The sequence below is a fragment of the Acipenser ruthenus genome, chromosome 18 (assembly GCF_902713425.1).
Source record: "Acipenser ruthenus chromosome 18, fAciRut3.2 maternal haplotype, whole genome shotgun sequence".
Classification (NCBI taxonomy): Eukaryota; Metazoa; Chordata; class Actinopteri; order Acipenseriformes; family Acipenseridae; genus Acipenser; species Acipenser ruthenus.
In genome coordinates this window covers 17,278,393-17,294,746 of record NC_081206.1, presented here as the reverse complement: position 1 = coordinate 17,294,746, position 16,354 = coordinate 17,278,393, and the positions used below count along the sequence as shown (strand labels likewise).

General features: G+C 38.5%; 1 protein-coding gene across 1 annotated transcript; it reads right to left on the bottom strand.

Moving 5' to 3' along the window:
- Nucleotides 1-3,537: 3,537 nt before the first annotated feature.
- On the bottom strand, nt 3,538-14,262 carry LOC117432899 (zinc transporter ZIP9-like). The gene is made up of 7 exons (XM_034054919.3): nt 13,647-14,262; nt 11,727-11,835; nt 7,641-7,856; nt 6,473-6,541; nt 6,295-6,380; nt 5,711-5,845; nt 3,538-5,432 (listed from the first exon to the last, which is right to left on the bottom strand). Exons 1-7 carry the CDS (start codon nt 13,740-13,742, stop codon nt 5,202-5,204), a joined length of 942 nt encoding a protein of 313 aa, XP_033910810.1. The 5' UTR covers nt 13,743-14,262; the 3' UTR covers nt 3,538-5,201.
- Nucleotides 14,263-16,354: the final 2,092 nt, after the last annotated feature.

The following is a 16,354-nucleotide window of genomic DNA, read 5'->3' as shown; positions in this document are numbered from 1 at the left end:
AAATGTCCTTTTTTTAGACTTCCTGGTGCAGCTGTACAATGGAGTGTGGAATCACCCGAGGGTGAGTCGATGCTGCTGTTAACTCTCTGAACAGGCCAATCTGTGATGACAAGGGTAATCCTGGGCCGCACACAGGCTGTGTTTCAAGCTATAGCAGCTAACAGAATTGCCTAAATATCACCAGCCAGGCACTTCCATTCACTAGATAGGTCTTCTTTAAAGAAACATGTTAGAGCAACCCCCCCTTTTTTTAAACATGGTATATGCTACTACACTAGGTTAAAGGAAGTTCACAGTTTGCCTGCCCTGCCTTCCAGGAAATGTTACACTTCCTAGGTCATTTCACCTCAGCAGTGTCAAAGCTAACTTAACTGAGATGTCTTTATCCTTGTACCAGATATCATGTTGAAAAATGAAAATAAATGTTTGCTAAAACATATTTTCAAACTACACATTTGAGAGCTATATAGTGAATTGATGTGCATTAAATTTATGAAATATGTTGTTAGCTATAATCACTGTGAGGTGCTTTCAGAAGTTGTGTTTCTTTTCTAGTTGCCTGCCACAGACATCTGTAACACAGGCTAGATCAGCCAAAGAATTTTTAAATTAGTAAATGCCAGCACCATACAGTGAACACATTGGGCCTGATTTTCCACTGTGGGTGAATAGCCCGTCATACATTTTCTATGGCGGGGAAGGGAAAAACATAGACCATATTCTGGATTACCAGCAATACAAAAGGAAACATGCAGGCGGTCTCTTATTGTTAGAGAGGTCACCATGTGCTGCTATATACTGTAATAAGAGACAACTCATGAATGTATTATAAATCAACAAAACAATTGTGTTTTTCTCACTTTACAATATTGCCGTTTGCACGATGAACAGGGTGACATCTGTACACAAGATGTGCTGGAATTTTGATGAATTATTTACAGTGATGGGTTGATTTATAATCTCAGACACAGGCCTGTATTTCTGTTCTCCGCATTCTTCATCGCTGGGCTTTCAAAACATCAAACCACACTGCAGACAATGCCTGTGGGTGACCATGGTACTGCCAGCACTCTCCTTCTGGGACAGCTGCAGTCAGTGATTCAGTGAAGCCTTCTCATGATGCATTAGGACAGACAGCACTCAACCCCGCCCCCCCTGCCACACACACACACACACACACTGCCCTCTGCTGGTAGGATGTGGTACTTCAGTCAGTCATTCTGAATGGCCCTGTGGATTAACGTTTATTTTATTAAGAGTGTGCTTGTGAGTGGCTTGTCAAACTGTTCATACAAAGCAGTGCCAGTGCTGACTTGTATGGAAAACATGACAGTACGTTTTCAAGGGGGGCTTCAGGGTGTCATTTGAACAGACCACGTTTGACAAAACATCGAGACGTCCTCCCCACCCCACCCCACCCCAAATATAATAAAATAAAATAAAATCTTCTGTTAGCGCTGCCGTCATTTTCAACAACCCCGCGATAGTTGTTGAGTTGAAGTAATTAAAGTATTTATTTTTTGCTATCTGTTCTTTTTTTCAAAAGTATTTAAAACACAGTTAGCCTGCTACCTATTCCTTAATTCCAATGAAAGAACTGAGGTGTGTTTAAACTGTACAGAGGTGGGTTACAAACATCTTTCACACTTTAGCAAATACTGTGTGGTGTTCAGAACAAACCCAGTGCTTAGTACTGCATTATTATTTTATTATTATTATTATTATTATTATTATTATCATCTACCTGCTGCTGTATATTCAAAATCGCATTCAAACATTTAATACCAGGTTTATATCCACTCAGATCTCTCGATGTGTCCTGTGGTTATCATTTAATTAATAGTACATCAGTCTACACAGAATAAGGTTGTTAAAGCTGACCCATATTCTATAGCAACACAGTATATACAATGTGTAATGAAGTATAAGAAACTTAAATAAATCAGACTTTCCAGTTGTAGTCGGTCATTATACAAGGGTAACTTTTACATTTCTATGAAGAATTTGACTGTCATTCAGTTCCTACATCAGACTGCAGTCAGCTTTGCAAAACAACTCTCATTCTTGCATTGCAGCACCAAAACCGGTCTGAATAAAACAGACCAACACTGTACTTACAAGACTGGAAGCCCTTCATTATCATGAGACCAGAACCCTTGATGGAATGACAGCATTACTGTGTACACCTTAGTTTAGGTTCCTCAAATCTCTCGATCACCACTAGGCACAGCGCCCCATTGTAGCCATGATCGTGAAGGTTTTTGTTTTTTTTTCTTATACATTTTTAAACGTGTAAAATCACTTTTGAAAGTGTTCATTAAAAAATAAAAGCTTTAGCTGGTGCTTAATTATTGAACAGCATGGTTGGTTTCATTTTTAACCAGTTAAGAAACCATTGCCTTAAGTAAAATGCCTTGGTATTAATAAATCTGTTTCTTTAATGACACGTTCATTGATTCTTGCCTTCATTAGCAAGTTAGTTCACACTGGGTTTGTTTGGCAAGTACTGTGTTAACAACTTGGATTCCCTGCTATTTCACATTTGGGTGCAGGTATCATTTTTTTCTGGAATTGCACGTGACCTACTGTAACTGATATTTGTTGTGTATGCAAGGTTAATGTATAATGTACAAGGTTAATGTACAGCGGCTGTACACTGGTTCATAGAGATGATTTAGTATATAGAGAACGAGAACAGCTCGCTACACCAATCACACACCATCGTGAACATCTGCTTCAGTGTTTCAGGTTACAACGAAGATGGGCTTTCTCTCCTTGGGGTGACTTTAATACCCTAGCCCTTCTGCTCATTGCAACAGCAAAGTGGGTGAACTATTGAGAAACCATGTGGCTTAATGGCTGTGAAGGAGGACACCTCTGTTTTCATTGGTTCCGTTTCCAGCTTTGAACTTATTAATATGAAGTCCTCAAAGTCACAAACAAAATCTAGCTTTTCTGTTTAAGATCTACAAAGACATATTGATTACTCACGATAATTATTTGTACATTTTTTTGGTTCTTGATCATTGTATTTAAATACATTTGTATTAAACAGTAACTTTAAATACAGAAGTGTCTGCTGAACACAACATTCTTTGAAATATTTATGCTCATAGACCGCAGGTTTGTTATGTGTTTTTGGGAAGCCCTTTGTTATAAACCTGTAACTATGTCTGTTCTATTCTCCCACTATTATGAAGCTCTATACAAAATTTCAGATCAATCCAACAAGGCATTCAGAAGTTATAAATCTCTCATTGAAACATCGAAACAAACAAGAACTCATATGGACGTAGGCTCTATCACTCGCTGCTGAGAGGATTCACACTGAGACTGCACACTTCCTTTCACATGACCCACACCAGAAATGTGCCATAACCAACAGCTTTTGAAAACCTAGTAAGCTTCTAATTAACTATATAGTTCTATTTGCACGCTAAAACCCATCCTTCCTTTTACAAGCATGTGCACGAAAGTACACAGACTAGATACTGCTGCACCAAAGAGTAGTCAGATTAAGAAAATATAAGCAGGAAGTGATCTTAAAAAGCTTGCATCTTCTTTTATTATTGTACACCATTTGTTACATATAGCAGTGGCTGTATTTTCAGTACATAATTGGCGAAACCTATTTGTTATGTACAGTGTATGTGCTTTGAGCAACATTTAGTATCATAACCAATGTTAAAGTCGATGTAGCTCACAAAATCATTTCATACCCTGTACCTGCTGTGCACAGTTATTTGTTACACAAGTCTCAAATGTGCAGTTTTGAAAGAAACACGTTCTAGAAAACATGTACAGCGCTCCCCTGGGGGGCGCCTGCTGCATTGCACCCTTGTTCAGTATATAAAATGTACTGGTTTGTGGAGCACAACTGTCTTGAAATAATAAGTTCAGCCTCGTCCTCAGTGTGATGTACTGGCTAAAAGACTACTTATTAAAAATAGACCTGCAGCCAGAGAAATGTGTTGTTAAACATTTGTAGCAATTTTGGTAATATTTTCTTCAAAATTTAAAGAAAGAGTGAAGTTAACAGAATGATCCATTTTACAAAAAAAAGATACCAGGTATGTGTTTTTTTGCTTGGATTTTTGAACATTGGTGTGGTGTTCCATGCACAGGATGACACCTGTACACTGGATGAGATGGACTGAAATTTTGGCAAATATTTCACTGTGATTTGTTGATTTCCGATATGCGATTTATAATTCTCGCTATTTTGACTTGTTGGGGGGGGGGGGGGGGGGGCTCCAAGTGAAAAAAAATTGCTAAGGTAGGGCGTAATTCAAAAAAGGTTGAGAATCCCTGCTTTAAACAATAACAGCTTCATAGCAACCTGCAATGAGAAACAGACTGCAGCTCTGTACAGCTATGAACAATTGGAAATGTGACATGATTTTTAGAGAACGTAATAGTATCAATAAGAAAACACATTTATTATTATTAAAATGCATACTGTACTCTAAAACTGAAGCTTGAAAAAAATGTTGGTGGTTGTGCTTTGGAAAGGTCCTTGCTGAGCTCACACCAAGCTGCGACACTGCCTTCCTCAGCTCTTAACTGATCTGTTTAGAAAATATCCCCTTGATTTAACCAGTCACATACAGTTAACTTATCACAACAAAACACTAGCTTCAGTCAAAATCGGAGCGGCCTGTACAATGTCAATTTGGCTACAGTTTATAAACGTTTTTGGGCCATTCTTCATACCAAAAACAGCAAGACATACACAGAACACAAAAAAACAGTTTGCCATACTTGACTGTGTCAGCCCCAGCATACTGTATATCAAAGGATTGTCAATTAAGTTCTATAGGTTCTGGGTTTAAATAGATAGACTTGCAAAATGGTCCCTTAAGTAAAACGTTTCTAATACCACATTTGCTTCAAACAAACATTTGCCCAACTTCCCCCTTTCTCAATCCTATTATCAAACAAGGTAAAAAAAACAAAAACATAATTAAAATGTTCTGTTCCCACAACAGGACACCCACGCACCCTAAGAAAGTGCTTTTTATCCACCCTTTCGCTTCATAGAAAGATTTTTATTGTTACTGAATCTCATTCTGTTTACACTATCTACACATTGTTTTGTATACACTCCTTTTGCGTTAGGTCTTGCCTCTGCAGGAGAGGTCACTGTGACCTTCACAAAGCTCAGTCCTGTTATCATTAATACCATTAATAATTGCCCTGTTTTAATGTTGGTGTCCTATTGAGAGCACTAGTGGAATGAGACATCCCACCACCAGGGCGACGACCTCCACTCTGCTCAGTCCCTTTCCCCCACTGCCATTGGAGGCGTGGCTGTGCCCGGTCCCGCCCACCTCAGGCAGCACATGCACCGTGGCGACATACAGGAAGGTGCCGGCAGAAAACAGCATGGCCACTCCAGTGGCATTGACCTCTGAGAGCGCCTCCTTACTGCTCTGGAACACAAACAGGAAGACAAGCATGTTAGTGAAGATTTCAGTTAGTCAGTTAGAAAGAAAGAAAGAATGAAAGAATGAAAGAAAGAAAGAAAGAAAAGGAGCAGAGCCAAACCCGTGAGTATATGTAGGCTTGCGCATAACAGTATTGCGTTCAATCCAACACTGACCAGGCCCAAAGCTGTACCCCAGGCGCTGCATTATAAACTGCTGGGGTACAAGAATGAGAACACTGACAGTGTGCTGTGGACTGTGGCTCCAGATACTCTCCTCCTCACCTGGCTGAGTCCCAGGAATGTGAGCATGGAGAGTACAGGGGCCGCCAGGGCAAACACCAGCAAGTGTCTCCGGATTCGATTGCGCTCCAGTCCAGCGTGCATCAGGAACGAGACCAGCCCGAAGGCAGCCGGAGCCTGGGAGAGGGGGAGAGAGAGGGAGACGGAGAGCATGTGGGTGGAGTCTTCCTAAAACAGCCCACAATCGTACACTACAATCAAGGCTATAAACGTTTACTGTAAACAAATAAAAATTAACTTCATAAAACACTGTTGGTCCCATTGAGGATCTGAATGGATTTTTACATTTCTTCAAACCAGTGTGATCGTTACTTCAAGAAGAAATTACTCCACTCAAAACAACAGAATAATTCCAGCGCTAAAGCATGGCCGTATATCATTTAGTTATAGTAGGGTTTGGTCATTTTGACAAGGCTTAATACACAATGTAAGAATGAATACAAAAAATGACAAGTACTGCTGTAAATGCAAAGACATGGGTAAACCCCCAGCCACATCACTATGTACTTTGCTTTCTCTCCATAGTCAGTGATGCAGCAGTCCTGTGGCACTAGCCTCTGCTGTACCTTGTGCAGCATGATGGCGACGAACACGATGAGCTGAACACTGGTCTGAGAGGTGGAGGCTGCAGCTCCCAGAGCCACACCGTCCGCTGTGAAGAATCAGAGACACACAGTCAACTCACTGGCACTTCAACAACAAACAGGCAAACGAATGGACTCCAGAGAAGAGATCTGTTTCTACCTGCAGCGTGAACAACCAGCCCCAGAGTGGTGGTGATTTTAGAGTTGGCTGCTCTCCCTCCCTCTGGATCTGAAAAATGAAACACATTAGAACACTCACTTCACCATCCGAGCACTAGTTCAAAACATTTAACTAAATTACCTGAAAGACCTTTGCTTTTTATAAATAGAAACACTTTGTAATTCCATATTGATGTCCAAGTCTAATGTACTGCATATGGAAATGTTGGCTTTACAGATCTCTTCATGTCACGCTCCAACTACTAGCTCCCTCTGCTGGTTTGAAGTTGAAACTTCATGTTACTTAATTCCAGAAACTGAAATTTGCATTTTGATTGCTATCAAGTCTTTTGGAATAATATCATCTGTGTTTAAAATACACAATATACCAGAGAGAGAGAACGTGTCGAGTTTGGATTACGTTAAGTTTTGTATGTATGACATTTTATCTAAACTCAATTAAAGAAGCCAAGAGCCCCTCACCGTTTCCTGAATATCAGACTTTAGCTTAATCCATCAAAACTGACTTAATATAACAGTATAATAATTTTCCTTAGAGTGGGTTTTAAACTTTAGTATTAAACACGTTTAAACTTTAACATATTTGGAATGTTTGTAACCAATCAGAAAAGGCATTGACTTACAATGTACAGCTTAAGCCAAGTTTTGCATCACCCTATAAAAGAAACCTGCTGAATAATGTTACGTTAACATAATGAATTACATATTGCTTTGTAGTCTTCATTACACTTAACCAAAAACTAACCAAAAAATGAAAAATGAGACATATCAAAACCTAACAAAGTACTGTACTACTATTATGGCTTCCGGTAGACTTTTGCAATATCATTTTGTAGTTTCTTTGAATACATGATGTTTAATAAAATATCTAAATTATGTTCATATCAGGGGTTTTGTAATTATGTCTCAATCCTAAAATTCTAGGTGATGCAACTTTTGACCATAGCTGTACACTTACAGTAATGCTATATAAACACTAAGGCTAATGCCGATATTTGTGACAACAAAGATTTAGGCAAAATTCTTACATTCTTACAATTCTTTAAAACTCCTTGCTGTACATCCATCATAAACTATGAGAATCTCTAATTGAAGTCCTGCAGATCTAACAGAAGGTGATGATCCTGCCATGTTTAGCACACTCTTACCCTCGGTGGCGTGCACGTGTGAGCTGCCGATCTGGTCCACCAGCAGCATGAAGACGAAGCCGAGCACCAGCGAGACCCCGATGTATGCGTGCAGCTGAGCGTGGTCGTGGCCATGGCTGTGCTCGTGTCCCCCCGCCACTGCAGCCCCCAGGACATCCTTCACCACAGTCTCCCCAGTCTCCACCCCCTGCCCCTCACTCACAGATTCATGCTTCTCTACAGGGACAGACAGAGACACGGTCACATCGTGGCCAAGAGGCATGAACAGGCTGAAGCCAACATAAAAGGTGCAATCAACAATTTCCTAACCGAAAAAATACAATTTTATATTGGAAACACTATTCAAAAGCAACTCAAAATGCATAGACTTCAAACACAACTAAAGATATATTATTATTCATAGTTATATAATACAGTAGAACTCGTCATAACCAATTTAATTGGTTCCACTGGTCTATTGGATATGTACAAAAATATTGTATCGTTATACTATACTGTAGTTGCTTTATTAACGTCGGGGCAATGTCTAAAACATTCAGTACTGCAAGTATACTATACTAAGAAAATCATTGAAAATGATTGCAAAAAATGCACTGCAACACAGTATTTGGCAGTTTACAAAACAGCATGCTTCCTCAATCTCTGCCAAAGTAATCCAAACGTTGTTTTTGCACAGTGCATGTGAACCCCAGACAGAAACAGCATCAAGAAAGCACGCACTCAAACACAAACTGGCTTTGAAGGCGGTCGAAAGAAAAACAGCTTTTCAGCTTTTTAACAGTAGAGTAATTAATCCCTTGCTTTCTTTTATTTAACATGGTAAAACTGGGCAGTTACGTAAAGTGACAGCATATAAAAAGTGTTTTTTAAATCTACAACTGAATCCATTCTACCCTGTTAAGAGCTGAATTTACTGTTTTAGACCCATAATAAAATGTGCATGGATCAGTTTCAATCAATACCGTTCAGCTGGTAGCAGCATGTGTAAATGACACGCACTAGAGGTCCATAGATTAATAGCGGGTATTGTATCTTACAGGATTGGATGAGACAAGTTCTAGTGTATATGCGTTGAGAAAACTATATTAAAGGTGAGATACAAAGAAATGTTGATGCTTTATAGAAGTTTTTAGATACGCATATGAAAGCCTCCAAATAAGGAACCAGCACTATTCATTTATCAATGAATGTTTAATTGAGCCTGTCAAAAAAAGCCATGGTGATCAATAGGCCCAATTGTTGCATTTCTAAAATATTACCTAAAATCATACCGGTTGTGCATTTCTATTCACTGTATAGAAATTCAAATGTGCAGTTTCTTCCACAAGCAATAGCCATCTAGTACTACACTAGTTTAAATAAATCTCTGTTTCCATGTCTTACTTTCAGGTAGTTTTGCACTTCCGTGTCCATTTCAACACGAGTTGACCCTGAAGACACTACAAGTTACGAAGGAAGTGAAACAGTAATAGACTTGTGAAGAAAAGGCAAGCAAACTGAGCACTTTCTTTAACCGAGTATAGTATCGGATATAATGCTTTTAATTAAAATACATGTTACTACAACACGTTCCCATACTGCACATTTCAGACCTATAAAGCAAATAGAAGTGCACAACTGGTAAGCTATACACTTAAAAAGCAGCTCCTAAGATGTACCTTTTGTCAGCCTGATCTCCATCACAAACTCATTAAACAAAGAGACTCTCAAGAATGTATCTTCCAGTATTTTTTATTCAAACAGCAGAATCAAGGCTGATCACATCCAACAAGACACAGCAAGGGCTCCCTGTGAATTAGCTTAGAGCCGCACTGTTCTCTTTAATTGAAGCCATCAGTGCATGCACACCTCCACTGGAGCTCTCTGCATACGAGTACAGTAGACCATTTTATTATTGGTCTGAAACAGTACATTCAGATGTTAGCAGGGCACAATGGATTCAGTTTGAGATAAAAGCCAGGCACTAGAAAAGATGGTGCGTTTGGGAACGCAGCTTCACATAAAACAAACTGTCCATTTTAACCATGTTCAATAAAAGAAAACAAGAAACAAGGTATTAATAGAATTACTGTACCATTAAAAAGCTGACCTGTAAAACCTGTTTGTGTTTGTTTGCACACTTTTTTTTTTTTTTTTTTTTTTTTTTAAACATTTCTGTCTCGGGTTAACATGCACTTTTGATGAAAAAATAACTATCGGATTACTCTGGCATGAACTGAGAAAGTACGGGAAGACCTGGTTTTGGAATGCTGTTTTGTAAATTGCCAAATACTGTATTACAGTGTTTGGTTTTAAATCCTTTTTTGCAATCATTTACACCCCTGGAACCAGTCACATCAGGTATGGCAGGTTCTACTGCAAGGTGCTTCAAAGTCAAGGAAGCAATGCCACTCTAAGCTGTATTTAGCTACTGAACCATTCTGAAAATCTCATCTCCTTCCAACAACAAACCTCCAGTTCCATCTGCACTCAAATCTGCAACTGGAAGTTATAAAGATTTCCTACATTTCCAATATGCATCACGTTTTTGTATAATGCCCTGTAAATGTATTCACCCACCTCCCGACATATTCCTGACATTGAATGACGGACATTAATATGTTTACAACACTGGACAGAGAAACCTAAAATCTTTCAGGGTTAGAAATTCACAGTAGTCCTGCAAATGGCCCTGGTTTCTAAATTACCCTCAAATAATGATGTTATTTAAAATGATCAGGAGCCAGGAGTTTCAACAATCAGGCCTCTGTTAAATTAGCTGTAACTCCCTTATAGCTGCATGAGAAACGCTGTGAAGGGTGCAACATGATTCCGCAGGGCCTGACAGTTTAAACTGCAGGCACCTTTTCAATAACGTCCCTTAACAATGGGAGTTCTGAAACCCAGGACTGGGTGGAGGGAGAGAGTTTCTAACCCTGACCTTGTAGTATTCTTTCTATGTATTACACATGCAGTTACACTTTGTTATTTAAAATAAAAAAACTCAAAGCTTCAGTTACTTATTTATAAAGGCTGGCTGTCAAACTTCCAATGCCTAATAAAATAGCTCCACAACATTCTAAATGCAAATGGGTTATTTCCTGCAATTACAGGTTAGGAGATAAAATGTACTGTTACTGTCGAGTCTATTTTGAAGATCTTAACAGCATCAGATCTCAATAACGTTCTAAAATATGCTCTACTGCACTCAGTGGTGTTAATATAGAGTCTGTATTTCACCCAGCCTGAAACTATTAAGAACATGTCCTTAGCAGGTTTCATCACAAAAAGAGAAGCGCTTTTTTAGATTTCACAACGGTTCTTAACTCCACAAGTGTGCGATATTAGAAGCAAATTCTCTATCTAGACAGCATTCAAACCATTTGTTCCAGCTACTTGTACATGGTCCCATTCCCAATGTCTGTATTTACAGTTTGGGGTGGATGAGTGGACAGTGTGCTTACTAGAAATTCTCTTGTGGAAGTTAATGTCACTAGTTGCTCAACAAACGTACTAAAGCACAAAGGTTGTCATTCTTCCTTATCTTTCTTGTGCAATATGTTTAAACGGAAAATAATTTCCTGATTCAAACCGAACTAACAAACCAGTCGAGTATCTAGCCAGTCCATCCAAGGCTACTGCAGCCTCACTGGGCCTGGGGCCAGGGTTCAAGGCAGAAAGTTTACTTCCAAAGTTTAAGTCCAGTGGATGTCTTGCACATTACAAGATCTAAGCAGTACCACTTTAATTTCTGAGACTAACATTTTAACACTAGGGAACATCATCTCCAGTTGACAGTTATTCAGGCAAGATCTTAGTTTAGTACATCCCTTCTGGCATTCTTTCAGTAATGAAAGATGCATATTTTTATAGTGATGGGACAAATATCCAAAGGCAAAAAACAAGTTTTGTTTTGTAGTTAATTCACAAGGGTAAAGTAAGGCCTGCCTTCTGGGATATTTTTCAGCTTTATTGCAAGGTTTTAATTACAATGGCTTTGATAACATTTTGCAAGTGAATATAATTTGAATGCTTGTCTGACTCTTTAACAGATATCTGAACATGATAATACCACATTCAGCTCTGCACTAACATTTTAACACTCACCTCCCAGAATGTCCTCGTAAAGTACATGCACGCCTTCAGGTATGATAACAGCCAGAGCAGTACCACACAACAGCCCTGCTCCCAGCACAGTCACAAGCTTCAGCTTCTCCTGCACAGGGCAACAAGAGGACCACATACCCTGTGACAGCTTTACAACAAGGAGTCATCTACATACACATGGAATTCCTGTAATTTTGCGCAATGCCATTTCAAATACAGATTAACAGTTCCAAAGATAAAGCCTTTTGATTTTGCAGATTGTGTAGATAATAGTTCCCCACAAACTAAGCATGACTCTATAATTGTAATTTTTATAAAATCATGAAAGAAAAAAAGTATCAATTTTCTAAAACCTGCTGTAATGGTTTATGGAAAGGAACTGTTTCTTTAGTTTAAAGCTCTTGAAAGAAACATTAAATTACCATGTTATCTGAGTTACTCATCACCCCCAAATGGAGAAGAGGTATGTTTGCAAGCTTCAGACCCGTTCTCACACTCTCCTCTGCTCAATGAAATATATAGCATTGGGTTTGGGGTCGTACTTGGTTTACTTTCACAATGAGAAATGAATCAATTTTATGGCACCGAGAGACATAAAACTATCAATCCTGGAAAATACCGACAACGCACCGATGATGCACAAAGTTGGCATGACGTCACTAGGGGAACACATACCAGCAACAGAGGAGAAGATATACATGGCTTCAGACTGTGACGATCATTACGAATTTCTCCAACGTTTTGAGTAGTCTGTATTACAGTAAGGACAGTGAGAGTGTGGTGTGTAATTAAAGAAATTGTGGGGAGGAAGAATAAGTGGTTTGAGGACGATTCTGAACGGTTTTGAAAAATAACCACGCTAGCATCAGGAATGCGAGCGACACGCCCCCTTGTCTGCAGCCAGGTCTGCAATTCTGAATAATGTTCTTGTATACAGTTAACCCCGGCTTACCTAAAAAAGCAAAAAAAAAAAAAAAAAAAAAACTCTATCATACAGACGTATCCCCTCAACGCAACACCACACGACCAGCATGACAGTATGAAGCGTTCTTACCTTTGTATACCGGTAAGTTAGTGATCAGTAGATGTGTCAGCAGCATGAAGTGCAAAGCATGTGGTTTTCACTAACTCTACTGTGCAGAATATATATTTTTTTCTGTGTGTAAATATCGGGATGCTCTTCCTGTGCATCGGGACGCGGGACATTTGCTAGGAAATCGGGACTGTCCCGACCATTAGGGACTGTTGGCATGTATGCATCATTACCATGGAAATGTAAACTACCAGAAGTCAAAACTGTAATACTGTCCAAACGCTACCTCCAGCTATACTCTCTCAACCTGACATACTGATCAACCGACTTGTCACATATTTCAGATTAAGTGGGTTATTTGACAATCATAGTTGTTGAACCAGCTTACAATATTAGAAGTATTACGTATTTTAAAAGGTTCTTATACGACCTTAAGCGGAGTATTTTTCCTAGTTACTATTTTAACTATATTATTATAAAGCGGCTGCAAACTCATGGAACTTCAAACTAACTTTTCAATCGCCGTGTGCTTTTTGGCCTGGTCCATAGTCTATTTCTAACCGGATGTTGTTGGAAGAAGGGCAGGCATATGTAACAAAATACCTTTATTCGATACACATATTAAAACATAACACGCACATTCTCTCATTGTTTAGGGGAGTTCCTGTAAATACATTACTGGAATCCTACATGCATGTGGGAAGAATGACATTAGATTTAAGAAACAAGATCTAATATGAACCCTACAATTTGTAATGACGTGAACAAGCAAGTAGTTTAATTTTCATCGTCACCATTTCTGGTCAAGTGCGGTTACGCTGCGAGATTATTTTATAGACAGGTGAACAAATGCATATAGAAATACAAATCTTTTCGTAATGTCTTACCTCTGAAAAGTTGAAAGCCAATGGAATGGTCCCAGAAACATAGCACCCCACCAGCATAGCCAACGAAAGCAGACTGATTGAGCTAAAATCGTCCATTTTGCGTTGTTTTGATCGCTGTAAACTAGTAAGTATTGAACTATATGAAAACAGAATACTACCTGTGCATAAAAAACAAAAACATAAAAATGTATTTAAAAAAAAAGAAAGAAAAGGGTAGTCTTAAAATCGATCTAATGGAAACAAAGCGTTTTAAAATCTAAAATGCTCTATCTCTCGATAATAAATTCCAGATCTGTTAGTTTTTAAAGCAGCAACAATTATGAGACACTGTTGACATTGTATTTTGTATTTAGGCTTAAAATTGGACAGCGGTGCGTTGACTTTTATAAAACGCATCGATTTTAAGATAAGTAAAGGTCCTCGTATTTTTAATCTGATCGCTTCATATTCTTCTAGTGAATACTACTATTGATATAAATGTAAATGTTTATATATCGGTTTTCTGGTACAGGTAGACAACAGCAGCCATGGTGCAGAGTGGCAGTGTTGTTAACTGCATCCTGCTTCCAGGACCGCCTCTTCCGGATAACCCCGTTACCACGGAAACCATCTCTCAAGAAAATTGTAGATTTGTTTTTTCCATACTATGGAAGCCCATTTCTCTCTGCCACAAAAAAAAAACCAAAACATTTTACATTTCCATTATAAGGTTGACATACTACTCATTATTTTGACTTAGGATCGTTATGTCAACCTTATAATGGAAATTTAAAATGTATTTCGGTTTTTTTTTGGTGGCAGATGTCTTCCATACCTTTCATACACGCCGAGACGGTAAAAAAAAATAAAAAATAAAAAAGGATGACAATAAATGCATTGTTGTTTACTTTGGCAATAACGATAGAGTACATGAATTGTTTACTTCAGACCTTGCGAACAAAATATTTATTCTACTTCCAATGATTTAATAGCAGGTCTCTACAACCGGAGCAGATAGACCGTTTAATTTTTGTTGCGAAAACGTAAATATTGAGTTTATTTTCAGTACATTTTGAGTTTAGAACCCTATTGAGATCAGCATCTCCTTCCCCATCTCTCCAAATGTGGCGCCAAATGTAACTAGGTAAAATATAAACTGCGTGGATTGCACATAAGTATACGTATAATATTTGTGAGTTTTCAGGTGAAGGAATTGCAATAAAAGGAAATTAAGAAGCTTAATCTGTTTTCAGCAGTAGGTTAAATGTGACGACTGGCAGTGGAAGCCCTTTGCAAGACATCAGCCCCACCCCCAAATAACATACTTTGATGTCTTAAATAGCCAGGTTAGTTTTCCAGTCAGAGGTGGTGGTTTTATGTACTGTTTGTAACAAACCTTCTGTGTAAGTCATCCGAGCAGACACACTTCACTAGTTTTTTTTTTCTGCCTCAAGGTAACCTCGGTAGCAGAGCACTACCCAATTTTTCTGGACTGAGGATCTCCAGTTTAAAAAAAAAACCAAAAAAAAAAAAACCTGTCCAGTCTGTCATACAAATTGTTGGTATGTATTTGACCATGTTTCTGAATCAGTGTACAAAATACTGTCCTGTAGATGGCCTTATAACGTGTTCTCAAACCTTCCAGCTGCTGTAATAATTGCATAAATCTTACCTGATATGCACTTCAATACGCTAGATCTGACAGGTGCAGTTTTGAAAGTTGTTTGTATACCTTACTTTATAAGTCCAAGGTCATTTCACCTCAATAATATTTTAGAGTGCAAAGGATGTTGACTGGCAGAAAAGCAAAGGAAAAAAGGCACCGAAGAGCTTAAAAGAACTAGGCGGTAAAGTGTATATCAGAATACCTGAAAGTAAAGGCATGTAAACTAGATTTGTTTAACCTGGTTTAGCAGGGACCTTGTATCCAAGACCACACAAATTACTGATGTTTCACAAGCAACAAAGTGTGATGACTATGGGCCACTCCAGTGAGTATCACAGAAAGGACCCTGTTCTTCCCCCATTTATTTTACTGCAAGTGTATTGTTTCTTAGTTGCTGAGTAAGTCACTGATTACACCTGATTTTACATGGTGTGCTTGTCTTAATATGAGATTTAACATTGCAAAAGAGATTTAATGGTAAACAAGAGTTAACCATGTACTACTAAATACTATACTAATTTCTATTTGTTCAAGTACAGTGCCTATAGAAAGTCTACACCCCCTTTCAAAATGTTTGCCTTTTGTTGCCTTATAACCTGAAATTAAAATGCATTAAAATAGTTTTTTTTCATTGATCTACACATCCTAACCCACACCTTCCAATTGAAAACAATATCCTAGAAATTTGTAGAACATTTATTAAAAATAAAAATTGAAATAGCTTGGTTGGATAAGTGTCCACCCCCCTTGTAATAGCAATCCTAAATTAGCTCAGGTGTAACCTATCGCCTTCAAAATCACACACCAAGTTAAGTGGCCTCCACCGGTGTTAAATCGTAGTGATTCACATACTTTCAGGATAAATTCAGCAATTCCTGTAGGTTTCCTCTGCTGGGTAGTGCATTTCAAAGCAAAGACTAAACCATAGCACCAAGGAGCTTTTAAAAGAACTCCAGGACAAAGTTGTTGAAAGGTACAGATAAGGGGATGGGTATAAAAAAAATCAAAGGCCTTGAATATCCCTTGGAGCACAGTCAAGAAGTGGAAGGTGTATGGCCGCACC

What these genes read in the sequence shown, in the direction of transcription:
- LOC117432899 (XM_034054919.3), bottom strand. Translation starts at nt 13,742, where the DNA reads ATGGACGATTTTAGCTCAATCAGTCTGCTTTCGTTGGCTATGCTGGTG. An exon ending in TGGCTTTCAACTTTTCAGAG is followed by an intron (nt 11,836 to 13,646) that starts GTAAGACATTAC and finishes TGCCCTGTGCAG; the next exon opens with GAGAAGCTGAAGCTTGTGAC. An exon ending in ACACGTGCACGCCACCGAGG is followed by an intron (nt 6,542 to 7,640) that starts GTAAGAGTGTGC and finishes TTCATTTTTCAG; the next exon opens with ATCCAGAGGGAGGGAGAGCA.